Source organism: Perognathus longimembris, chromosome 13 (assembly GCF_023159225.1).
Source record: "Perognathus longimembris pacificus isolate PPM17 chromosome 13, ASM2315922v1, whole genome shotgun sequence".
NCBI lineage: Eukaryota > Metazoa > Chordata > Mammalia > Rodentia > Heteromyidae > Perognathus > Perognathus longimembris.
Genome location: NC_063173.1, coordinates 8,791,725 through 8,805,017, shown reverse-complemented (window position 1 = coordinate 8,805,017; position 13,293 = coordinate 8,791,725). Strand labels below are relative to the sequence as shown.

The 13,293-nt window shown below is 44.6% G+C and overlaps 1 protein-coding gene across 1 annotated transcript in view; it reads left to right on the top strand.

Annotated features, from left to right (window-relative positions):
- The first annotated feature begins 7,669 nt into the window (after positions 1 to 7,669).
- Me3 (malic enzyme 3) overlaps positions 7,670 to 13,293 on the top strand; it is a 167,385-nt gene continuing 161,761 nt past the window's right edge. Inside the window, exon 1 of the mRNA XM_048360363.1 lies at positions 7,670 to 7,852. Coding sequence (XP_048216320.1) covers positions 7,670 to 7,852 — 183 coding nt within the window. The remainder of the gene's footprint in view (positions 7,853 to 13,293) is intronic.

Genomic DNA, 13,293 nt, shown 5'->3' with positions numbered 1-13,293 from the left:
ACTCTTAACAAGCCAAGAAGATGAAGGTCCTGGACGATATGAGGAATGGTTGGTAATGCATGAGACTCAGTAGCAATCTGAAGGCCAGAGGGTGTGAGTGAGCTCACCTGCAACTAGAGGGAAGTGGGGCCTAGCGGACGGTCACATGATTCCCTTTTAATAGAAACTGACACAGTATCTAAACCTCTGTGTGTGTGCGCGCGCGCGTGCGCGTATGTATGCTATAGATTGTTTAAGAATACCTAAACTCAATGACTATTCGGCCTCTGCCTGTGGGTATCACCTGCTTTGGAGATGTACTAATATTTCACACTGAGCCTTTGAAATGTGAGCCTTTGAACACTTAGCCATTGTTTATTCAGTTATCATTAGTGAAAGGTTTATTAAAGTAGCTAGCTGATAAAGGAGAATGCCACGTGGTATTCAAGCAGGAGAGAAAAATTTATTCCCAAACTGCTGGCCTGTGGATGAGATGAGGGCGGGAGAGAAGGGGCGACCCACCACCACCACCGGCCATGCCTTAAGGAGGGCAGGGCGGGAGGTGTGGCCCGGTGAGGGTCTGACGTGGCTCTCTCTAGGTATGCCAGTTACCTAGGTAACGCAGGTAACTGGGTGGAGACCTTAGACACATGGCGGGCATCTGCATGGAGCCCTCCCAGGGGCGGAACTTATAATTAGCTGCCAAGAGTTTTTCTATGGGAATCAGATGAAGTATTGGAATGACAGTGTCTTAATGTGTATTGTAGATTTACTATGTCTCAATAGGAATCCTCATAACCGTTACCTTAGGAGCTAAATCCTATTACTGTCATCCTCATTTCATAGCTAGAGCTGAAGTTTAGACTCCCCCAGACCACAGCTGCTAATGAGCGTCAGCACTGCAATTCACACTCAGACACACCTAATGCCAGAGAGAAAGCATGAGGGACTATACAAAAAACCCTGAACTTTATATGGGCAAAAAGTGAGACGATATCCTGAAACAACAAGCTTGCTTTATAGCCTTTATTTCATTGTGCAAAGGAAAGTGTTAAATAACATGCTGGTAGAGCTCCAGTCTGAAGGTCTGCTTTGAAACAGCAGCATCCGCCTTTTAAAAGAAGACAAATAAGGTCTGTAGCGAATTAGGATGCCAACCAAGCAACCTGGTAACTCTCTCCAGCCCTGGGTGCATGCGCAGTCTCCAGTGGAACCCTTGTGTGCCAGGCTTGTAGATTTGAAGCCGAGCCCAAAGCTCCAGCTACGGGAGGACTAAATCCACCTGCTCTCAGAGACACAAATCTTCCTGATCATAAGGAGCCTGGGGTGAGCAATTGGTATGACCTGGAGGCAGAAACACTGGCCTCCTGAGTTTCACAGTCCAGTGAATGCTAGCTTGGAGGCTGCCCGGGTGCTGATAACATCCACTACAATAATAAACTACACAAGCGGAGGCTCAAAAGCTGTGAAGCTACAAAGGAAACAAATTACATCTCTTTAGGGAAAGGCTCTGTGAAATGAGGTAAAGAAAGGGATTTGAGGCTGAATGCCAGCTGAGAGGAGGGTAGAATGGCTGAATCCTGGGAGAAGGGAAAACAAAAACCCAGCTGAAGTGATAAAGAGCTGAAGAGGACCCACATTCCCTAGGAACAGGCTTCTTAATCTCACCAATTATGTGTTTTGACAAAAACCCTTAGAAGGGAAGCAATCCAAACTCATCTGGGATCCTTGGGATTCCTCTACATAGCTGATGAGCTTTGCCCCCCTGAGAAGCAAGACTGTCAGCTGGATAGCTCTCCACACCCTGCCCCTCTCCCCCATGGAAGTTTGTTTGGGAGTGTTGCAAAGTCAATCAGGAAAGGGTAGGCTCTGCTCATTACAGTTTAACAAGCTCGGGAGTCCATAAGGGAGCCAGGGAAGCGGGTGGTCAGTGGCCAGCTGGTCTCAAGGATGCTGAATAGACCAGATGGGCGAATCACACTGTGGACAAAGGTGCCTCCCTCACCCCGCTGGGCCTCTGCTCTGACCTCCACACAAATGAGGAGGGCCCAAATGTGTTCCCCCTTATCAGCTGCTTAGCTCAGCAGCTGCTGCCTTGGGTTTCTGCTTCCGAATGCTGGCCTTTTTCTAACAGTTGCCTTTTTGTCTCTAACTTTTGTGTGAGGAAGGAGGAGGTGGAGAAGCCTGGAGCATAATGGAAAAATGGAGCAGTGGTTGTCGTAGGAATGAATGCTTGAATAGAGTATTTCAAGAGGGGCAGAAAATAGATGAAAACAAAACTATCTCTGGGAAATCCAGAGGCCTTAGAGGACACAGAAAAAGCGCTGGCTAATGCTGCTCTCCCTGAACCCTTTGAGCAAGGACATTTTCTTCTTGGACTCCTGTTGCAGGGCAGACGTGGGCCTATGGATAAAGTGGATTATAAATTGTTTGTGCCTAAACTAGCCATGGAAGTAAGGGCAGCCTGAGAAAGGGGGCCTGTTGAGAATTAGCTGCAGGACTCAATGAGAATCAGGCAGGGAGTCTGATGAGAAGTGCAACATATTGTGTTCTTCTATCTGGAAGCAATTACGCTTCATGGAATAACTACTTGAGTAGAAGGCTGAAAGGATTTCTAAACAAAAATTTCAAAGCAGAGCAAGTTTATAAACAAAGACTCCAAAGTGTTTTTTGTGATAACAATACACAGAGACTGAACTCTCTGGAGGGTGACCTCGAGTAGAAATGATTACTGAAAATGTATTCCTTTCTCATTAGCATTAGATATTTAAATCATGACAATATAGTAAAAGAATAGATACAATGGCAATATAAAAATTAAGAACACATTTTCTTAAAAAAAATACATTTTAGGGCTGGGATATAGCTCAGGGGCAAAGCACTTGCCTAGCAAGTGCAACGTCCTGGGTTCGATCCCCAGTACCAAAAAAGAATGGAAAAAAAAATACATTTCAAGGGCTGGGAATATGGCCTAGTGGCAAGAGTGCTTGCTTCGTATACATGAAGCCCTGGATTCGATTTCTCAGCAGCACCTATATAGAAAAAAAGCCAGAGTGGTGCTGGGGCTCAAGAGGTAGAGTGCTAGCTTTGAGCAAAAAGAAGCCAGGGACAGTGCTCAGGCCCTGAGTTCAAACTCCAGGACTGGTAATATGGCAATATATATATGACTTTTCAATTATAGCTAGTTATATTTTATTATCTCTAACAACATGTCATTTGTAAGTACAATGAGTCATGATTAATATCATTTCTTTCATCATTCTGCATTAAAATTTTTTGAGTTATCTTCAAGTATTATATAGAGTTCAACATGTCAGTTTATGAGTACGATGTATTTTGGTCAATGTCACCACTTCATAATTCTCCCCGATCTCTCCCGAGCCTACCCCTCCCCCCAGTGTTCTAGTTCCATTCTCACATATATAAATCGAATAGTGTGGCTGCCTTTGCCACCCTTTCTTTCTCCATCCGTCTACCTTCTTCTCCTTGACTGTCCCTTGGCACCACAAGTTACAGTTTCTTGGTGTTCATTTTGTTAAACTGTTCAACTCATTTGTTCAAATCAATTGTACCACTGGAATCATCTTCAGTGTATCTCAAACTTCAGTAAATACTTTTGTGCATATGTATATATAACCCTGTATATGTTTACATGTATATTTTTTAACTTAGATCTAACCTCCACGTGTGAGAAAGAACATGCAATCTTTTTTAAAATGTGATTTTATTGTCAAGGTGATATACAGAGGGGTAATAGTTATATATGTAAGGTAATGGGTACAAGTCTTCTCGAACGTAGTTACCCCTTCACTGGTTTTTCTCCCTCCAACCCCACCCAAATTGTAAAGCTTATTTCCAACATACTGTCTTGTGAGTATTTCTGTTGCATTGGTTTTCCCTTTGTCCTTTGTCTCACCATTTTGTTGATACTCTTACCTTCCCCAATTCAGATAAACTGATATACAATACACAGGGTACCAAAATCAAATACAGTGACAACAGGCAGTAAACCAAAGGAAAAAAATGAAAGAAATAACTTCACACAGAAAATTGAAAACAACAACAACAAAGAAAACCCCTCCTGTTTCCATATCTTAGAGTTCATTTCACTCAGCATCATCTTATATGGCCATATGTACATAGCTATTGTGATCCTCTGCTAGGACTATCCTAAACATATACTATTATTACAAATGAGGGAAACCATGGAGTCTATGTTTCTTTGGGTGTGGCTTACTTCACTTAATATGATTATTTCTAGAAAGCAGTTTGAAAGGTCCTTGAAAGACTACATACAGAGCTCCCCTACGACGCAGCAATCCCACTTCTGGGCATTTACCTAAATGAACACAAACAAGGCCATACTGAATCTACCAGCACAACCATGTTCATTGCAGCCAAAGTATGGAACCAACCCAGATGCCCCTCCATAGATAAATGGATCAAGAAAATGTGGTATATATACACAGTGGAATTCTATGCTTCCATCAGAAATGGAAAGACTTGGAAAACATGCAATCTTTTTGTCTCTCTGAGCTTAACTTACTTCACTTAGCATCATTTACTCCACATTCATCCATTTCCCTGCAAATAACAAAATATCATCTTTCCTGATTGATAAGTAAAATTCATATATGATACATATGTGTATAAATATATAATGTATATATATAGAGAGAGAAAGAGATACACACACGTATTTGCACATACCACATATTTTTAACTCATTTTTTCATTAAAGGGTTGAAGGCATCTTGGATGTTTCCATAACCTACCTACATTTTCTTCTACTACAAAATTAGTGTTTCATCTTGGCACCTGATGACTCACACCTATAATCCTAGCTACTGAGGAGGCTGAAGATCACAATCTGGAGGTCACGATTTGAAGCTAGTCAGCAAAGTCTGTGTGGTTCTTAACCCTAATTTACCACCAAAAGCCAGAGATGGCGGTATGGTTCAAATGGCAGAATGACAAGGTGAAGCAAAAAAGCTAAGGGACAGTATTCATGCCCCGACTTCAAGACTGACATCACACTTAACAGTACAACAAGTTCTGCCCAGTATGGGAGGAAGCCTCCCTATTGAAAATACATTCTTTTCTTGTTAATATCAGGTATTAATTTATGGCTATGTAGTAGAACAATAGAGTACACCACAACAGAAATTGCACTACAAAATTGCAGTTTCGTTTCTCTGTGTTATTTTCAGAATGAAATCTCACTAGCCTGGAGAAAGATCAGAATTAGAAGTTCAGTTGCTGCCGAAATATCTTAAAGTTAAAAAATCTTAAAGTGAGAAAGAACCATCTGTTTTGTTGTTGTTGTTGTTTTGTTTTTTCTTATTTATTGTCAAAGTGATATACAGAGAGGTTGCAGTTTCATACGTTAGGCCTTGGGTACATTTCTTGTACTGTTTGTTACCTCCTCCCTCATCCCCCCCTCCCCCTTTCCCTCTCCCCCCATGAGTTGTTGAGTTGGTTTACACCAAACCGTTTTGCAAGTATTGCTTTTGGAGTCGTTTGTCTTTTTATCCTTTGTCTCTTGATTTTGATATTACCTTTCACTTTAGAACCATCTGTTTTTACAAAGCACATAGAAGAATGCCTGACACTGGACAAATGTGTTTTAAATAGTAAAAGTCAAACCAATGTTTGAGGTAATATTGGGCTCTCCGTTTTTATCAGAGAGAATGTGAGGTCTTAAGAGGCCACAGAGAAGGCTCCAGGTCACACAAGCTGGTCTCTGGGAGTGTCCCCACTGTCTGAATTCAAAGCTGATTACTTCTATGAACTCCTTTAAGGCTCAAAAAAAAAAGCACATGCTGGTGACTCACACCTGTAATTCTGTCTACTCAGGAGGCTGAGATCTAAAGGTTGCAGTTCAAAGCCAGACCAAGCAGAAAAGTCCCTGTGACTCTTATCTCCAATTATCCAACCAAAGCGAAGCAGGGAGTAGAGCCGTGACTCATGTGGTAAAGTGCCAGCCTTGAGTTCAAACCCCAGTAATGTGCTTGCATGCACATGTGTGCACACACAAACACACACTCATACACACACAAATAAAGCTCAAGAAGATAAATGGCACCATTGGGGGGGGGGGGTCATGGAGGAGGGAGACGTGCTATTGTTCTGGGGAACCTGGAGGAAGAATTCTAAGATGTCAGAGGTGGAAGAACCTGCCCGGCACAATCCCAGTATGCTGGTATGTGTGCGCAGCAGTGACGATACAGAGGAGAGGGAGATCAATACGTTTCACCAATTTCCTTTGTTGTTAAAAATACAGTTAAACAACAAAAGCAATACTTGCAAAACTGTTTGGTGTAAGTGAACTGAACACCTCAGGGGGGGAAAGGGGGAGGGGGGAGGGGGGTATGAGGGACAAGGTAACAAACAGTACAAGAAATGTATCCAATGCCTAAAGTATGAAACTGTAACCTCTCTGTACATCAGTTTTATAATAAAAACTTAAAAAAAATAAAAAAATAAAAATACAGTTAAAGTATTTGCAAATATTACTAGCAACCATACCAACTAAAGGGTTACTTGGGGGTAATTTATGAGCATAAAATATGAAAAGTTATGAATAAAAATTTTAAGCAATAAAATTAGCTGGAAAAGTTATGAATTTTTCACGTAACCTCCTTTTTTTCAGCCCTTACATAGACATACTAAAACTCATTTTCAGGGAGAGCTGAATGCGTTGCTTAAAGGTAGAGTACCTGCCCAGTAGCAAGCATGGGGGGGGGGCAAACCCCAATATAGGGGAACAGAAAAAGACGTAGTTTTTCTACACACACACACACACACACACACACACACACACACACACACACACACACACACACACATACACACCCTAAATGTTTGATTTAAAACCGAATCTCCTGATAGCTGTGTGGCCTCCATCCGGCCTTGCCCCCCACGGCGGGACCCCTGGGGTTCCCAGTATGGAACGCCCCACCCTGGACCACACGTGTCCAATGCAACTTCCTGCAACGATGGAAATGTGCTATGTCTCCTGAGCTCTGGCAAGGCTCTAGGGTGACCCAGACACTGGGTGTTCAGTGCTAGTAATGTATTGAGAGGGATTTCTTTCGAGCCACCCGTAGCTGGTGCGCTTGCTGGGCCCGCGCAGGGCAGCAGGGAGCCCTGGGGGCCGGGAGTTCTAGGCTCAGTCCTGCCTACCCCGAGCCTGGGGAGGGCGAGCCTGGGAGTCCTGGGGCCGAGGGCGCTTGGCCTGTCCCCAAGGACAACTTGAGGCGCCCATGGAACCGGCCTTTCCAGAACGCAGCAGCCCCGCGAGCTGGGCCGCGCGGCCTCGGCCATGGCGGCAGAGAAATAACGGACCCCGGGGGCCTTGTCTCACCTGCCAGCCCCCCAGCGGGACCGTTGTCGCCCCGTTTCCTGGGTCCCCACGGGTGAGCTGGGGAGGAGGGAACCGAAGCCGGCCACCAGGTGGGATAGTGGGTGGAGAGCGGATGGGCTCTGTGGCCTTGCTTGCTTGGGGACCCTGGCCCCTGCCAGCACAGCCCCCCGGCAGGTGATCACTGGGGGAGGGGGGGGTCCCCCAGGGCTCTGCCGGGGCCTTCCGATCAGACCTGCTGCACTGCCGGCTGGCCCACGGATCGTGGCGGGGTCCGAGGCTGCCCTGACGCTGATCTCTCCCTGGTGCCAGGTCTGCGCCAGGACCATGGGCACCGTGCTGGGCACCGGCGCCAGGCGGGCTCCTCTGCCCCGCAGAGCCAGCAGCGCCCTCCCGCCCTGGGCGCCCCCCGGGCCGGCCCGAGCCTGCCACTCCGCGGTCCAGCCCACGCAGCTGGTGCTGCTGAAGAAGCGCGGGTTTGAAGTCATCAGGACCCCACCCATCAACAAGGTAACCGCGGGGATCCGGGGCCCGCAGGAAGGGCCCTGGCCTGTGGGTGCTTTGCCAGGGGGAGCTGGTTTCGCCTTACCCCAGCTGGATGTCATGCGGTTTTCTGCAGGGGGGAAAGGGACCACGCACGACAGAGTTAGGTACCTTCAGCCAAAGGGACAGATTCCTACCGTCACCCGAGTGGGGTGGCGCGTGCTCTTCCTGGATACTGACCCTGCTGACTCTGCATGGTTGATTAAACCTCTGTGATGTCAGTGGGAGTTCATGTTTAAAAAAAAACTGAACAAGAAAACACAGGCGCAGTATCTGCCACCAGTAAGGAAAACCATAAGCTGAGGTTGAGATGATTATCTTGGGAAAAATACCCACGTGACAGTTGGTACAGAAAAGTCTAGGTTGATAGACTTTGTTTTGTACTGAAAGTATTGAATCTAGACAGACGCTAGTGGTTCATGCCTATAATATAGCTACTCTCAAGGCTGAGATCAGAGGATTGGGGTTCAAAGCTAGCCTGGGAAGACAAATCTAGGGGACTCATCTCTCCAGTTAGCCAGCAAGAAGCTGGAAGTGGGGTGTGGCTCTAGTGATAGAAAGCCAGCCTTGAGTGCAAAAGTCAGGCAAGAGGGTAGGCCTAGAGTTCAAGACTCAGTACAGGTGTGATTTTTTTTTTCTTAATGCAAAATTTTAAACCACGAAAGGGCATTCGAGATGCCAGCTCAACCATCTCCTTTCACAGAAAAGGAGACAGAAGGAACTTTCCTAAGGCTGCCACCCAGTTATCGGCAAGTTCTAGCTCTGCCCTCGGAATCTAGGTCTCTAAAGTGAATCGAGATTAACCTAAAAGCAGCATATTTGTTTCTGGGGATGGAGTCAGTGCATTTGGGTGAGACAGTTAGGTTGGGAGCCATGGAATGAAGAGACAGAGGGGTGAGGCCTAGCTCCCCCCAGCCTCTCCCAGGGACTGGAATCTCAGCGAGCCTCACAGAGGCTCCGCTGACTTAGACATTCACCACTCTGACAAACATCATGGAATCGGAAACCATATTTTAAACTCTATTAAGTGCTAACGAAATAAGTGATTGCTACACAGTAAAGATAGTCATACAGGGCACTGTGAAATCCAAATGGAACAAGTTATGAAAGAAAAGATTTTTTTTTAACAAATGGGAACATTTGTATAGGGCTAAGTATTGTGATTGTTTTCTACAGAATTAATTAAAACTCCCTATCACACAGACCTTTTCCTATACCCCAGAGAACTGGCTTTGTGTGAAGGGATATGGTTTTCCCATAGTAAGCCTGGATGTTGTCATAGAAAGAGGAGGGATTGATGCCACAAAGCAAAATAATCAGATTCTAAGGTGGGCTGCATCATTATAACAAAACCGTCTTTAGGAGTATGGGCAGGCATATTACCAACCAGCATGTATTGCTTTGTGAGTAGTTTTTTTTTTCTTTTTAAGAGAGATGTCAAATGCTCTTTATTTTACTTTTTTATTATTTTAAGCAGTTGTATAAAGGGGTAACAATTCCAGAAGTCAGATTATGTGTATAGTACTTCTTGGTCCATGTCACCCCTTCCTTCATCTTCATCTTCCCCTCCCATTCCTACCCTCGTTACATGGTTCATTTTTCATATAAAGTACATTGAATTGAATGGCTGCATTTGCTCACCCTTCCTCCCTCCCTCCATTCCTGTGCCACCCCCCCCCAAAACATGTTTCCACTTTCTGATTTTCATATAGATAAACAGTAAATTAGTATGATTAACATTAGTTGTTTGGAGGAGTTACACCTTTGGACTCTTCCCCTAAGTATACTCTCCTTTAGTCACTTTGTGTGTAAATGTATGCATATATATGTATATATGTGTGTGTACGTATATATATATATAATCATACATAGTCGTATTTTAGATCTACCTTCCACATATGAGAGAAAAATGTACCATTTGTCTCTCTGAGCCTGCCTTTCTTCACATAACATGATTTTTTCTAGGCCATCCATTTCCCGGTAAATGACATAATGTTATTCTTTTTAATGAATGAGTAAAATCTACATGCACCATACCACGTTTCCTGATATACTCATCCATTGTAGGGTCTGAGCTATTTCAATAACTTAGCTTTTGTGAATAGTGCAGCAATGAATATGGATGTACAAGTGTCTTTACTGTAATCTCTATCTCTAACCTCTCTTTACTGTCTTTTCTGACTTGTAATGCTCTAGGTAGATGCCAAGGAATGGTATCACTGGATCATAGATTAGTTCTGTGTTTATTTTTTGAGGTATCTCCAGACTGCCTTCCAGAGTGGTTGTACTAGTTTCCATTCCCACCAGCAATGAAACAGGGCTCCTCTGGATTCTCAATGTTGAAATGATTTTATTTTAAACCACATTCTTTTTTCTAAAAGCACTCTTGTCTGTGATGTGAATTTTTTCCTCCTAAGTAAGGTCAATGGACAATTATCCATCCTTCAATGTGGCCTGACCTTTTCATGATGCTACACAACATTTCTATGCATCTCTAAAGTTGTTGACTCTGGTCTGAAGTGAAGACACAGTCTAGGATACAGATTCCTTTCTGGCACCCTTTTTGACATCAACTGATGGCTTTTTGAGCAACAGAAAGAGAAGAAAGCAATGAAGAAGCATCTGTGCTAGGGGACTGTGTGGATGCCCTGCTTGCCGGGCTCTAGCCAACAGCATTCAGACAGACTCCCAGGAAGTCTTGAGGCTTTAAGCTTTCCCTAGCCAGACAGGAGGCTTGTGCTGGGTTAGCCAGGATGATATACTTGGCACTGAGGACACAGAAGCGCAGGGCAGCTTTGAAAGGGTCTTTGGTACTGTGATTAGTGGCCAGTCTGTGGTAGAATTTATTCTCTGGTATAAAAGGTGCTCTTCCAGGGCAGGGACTAAGTTCTGTGTACCTGTAACTGGCATGGTCCTGTAGCAGGACAGTTCCTGAAGGATGTAGAATTAACATCAAACTGTTGGGATTTATCCTCTGGATTTCTGTTTGATTTTTGACAGATGAGAGTTGGAGCTTGATGATAGAGTCTGATCGGGAGGTAGAATTCGCTGAGCCATCATTAGGGCAACAGGGCAAGCATTGCTGCTGCTCTGTGCTGCCAGGCCTAGGTGGTCCTTGGTGCATTTCATGGCTTCTCAGGCCCTGCTGTAGCACTGCTATGTGGATCACAGAGGCAGCCCTGCTCTCCAGGAAAAGTGCAGCGTGTTCACAGCCCGCATCATTAGGATTAGGAGAAAAAGCTTCAAAGGATCAAGAAATCCAGCCGGGTGCTGGTGGCTCACATCTGTCATCCCAGGTGCTCAGACAGCAGGATCGCAGTGTGAAGCCATCCCAGGCAAGAAACTCTGCGAGACTCTTATCTCCAATTAAGCTCTCTGTCTCCGTCTCTTCTGTCTCTCTGTCTCTCTGTCTCTGTCTGTCTGTCTGTCTGTCTCTCTCTCTCTTTCTCTCTCTCTCTCTCTCTCTCTCATGCGCACACACACACGAGATCCCATGGAGCTTTTCATTGGGAAGTGGGCACCCACTCACCCATCTCACCTCCAAAATTTCATTTCACTGTGATTTCAGGCCATCCTGGCTGTGGCCAATTTAGTCATTGATGACAGAACTAATACTAGATGATTCCAAGTTTCCTCCAAGGTTCTTGATTTTCCTAAGGATACAAATTCATCAATTCTTCTAGCTCTTCCCTTTTCTCTTTGGAACTAATATTCTGTCTTTTTCTCCAATATTAATAATAGCCTTGTTCCATTGTCCATGTCGATTGCGTTAACAAAGGCGTCTTTGAATCCATCATGTTTTACTTCCTTAAATAGGCAACTATCAACCCCATTTTCTCAGGAAATGTGTCTTAATTTGTACTGCTCGAACTAGACTGGACTCTCTGGCATTTGTAATATTGCTCTTTTTGTTGCTCTGTTTTTTTCTTTTCCATTTTGGCACCGAGCACACCACTCTACTCTGCACTGATAGCAAATGGAGGACAAAGGCTGACTTGTTCGGAGTGGTGTTCTCTCAGCTTGACCTGCCACATGCAATAAACATTTGCTCAAGCAGGGTTCCTCTGCTCTCAACTTGATCAATATCACTCCTGTATAACCCAACATGCTCTTTGCCTAGGTAAATGCCTACAAATGGCCAGTTTGGTGGAGGTACACCTCGTCAACCCTAATCCTGCAATCATTTCACCAAAGTGTATGTTATCTCCTATAGTGATCAGCCTTCCTCTTTTAGCCAATGATATGACTTTTGCCATAACATTTCACTGACCCTTCTCTTGATCACATTCCCCCCGCCCCCCGCCCCGTTTTCCTTCTCAGTATCTTGAATTTGGCATTCAGGGAGATAACGACTGAGAGGAGTACTTAGCCAAAGCACTGTGATTGTAAACCAATGTGAAGTGGGCCCTCAGACATGGCAAGGCCCAGTAGGGGCATCCTTCCTGCCAGGACCTGATACACTTCCATCCGTGGAAACGTGAGGCTTAGTGACCAGAACAGTGCTGGCTCCGTAGCTGAGACTTCTCGGGCTTCAGCTGAGTCCTTTCTGCATTCAGTGGTGGTTCAGTGAACTCCACCCTGCTAGGGTTGATCATTTTTTTCTTTCTCGTCCTGGAGTTTAAACTTGCTTGGCTTGCTTGTTTTTCTGGTGCCTTAACACTTGAGTCATGCCTCCAGCCCTACTTTTTGCTAGTTATTTTGACAATGGCATCTCTCAGACATTTTTGCCCAGATTGGTCTATGAACCTATGAACCATAACCCTTGGGATCTCACTTTCCTGAGTAGCTAGGATTAGAGGCTTGAGCCGCTGGTGCCTGGTTATGATTTGTCTTTGAATGCAGTACATATTTGTGCCCATTTTAGAATTTGATATTGGCTCCTTTTAAGTGAAGGGAATCTGTCATCACAGACTTCACTTATCCACCATACAGGAAATGTCTTCTGGGTTTTATGAAGAGTTGGAAGGTGGTTGAGATGGTTGATGATGCTGTTTTCTGCCCCTACAACAGATATGACATGCGCTTCCCAAAACTTTTGCTCCCAATGTGATTGAAAAAGAAGCAATGGATTAATGACTCAACATTAGTTCCAGAGGCAGAACTTTACTCTAGAAATGAGTCCCTTGTGCAGTAAGGGAAAGTGGGTCATTGGGGGTGCATCTTTGGGACTATCTATTGCTCTCGCTTCTCCCTGTATTCCATTTTCTCTACTCGGTTATACTACTCAGAAATGATATTCTGCATATGGGGCTAAGCATGCATGGATTCAACCCCCGGAAGTCATTAGTCAAATTAAACCTTTTCTCTTTTAATTTGCTTACATCAGGTATTTTATCACAGTGGCACAAAAGTAACTAATGCGGACCCCATGTTGAATCCACCAGAAAAATCCTTTATCTCCAGACAAC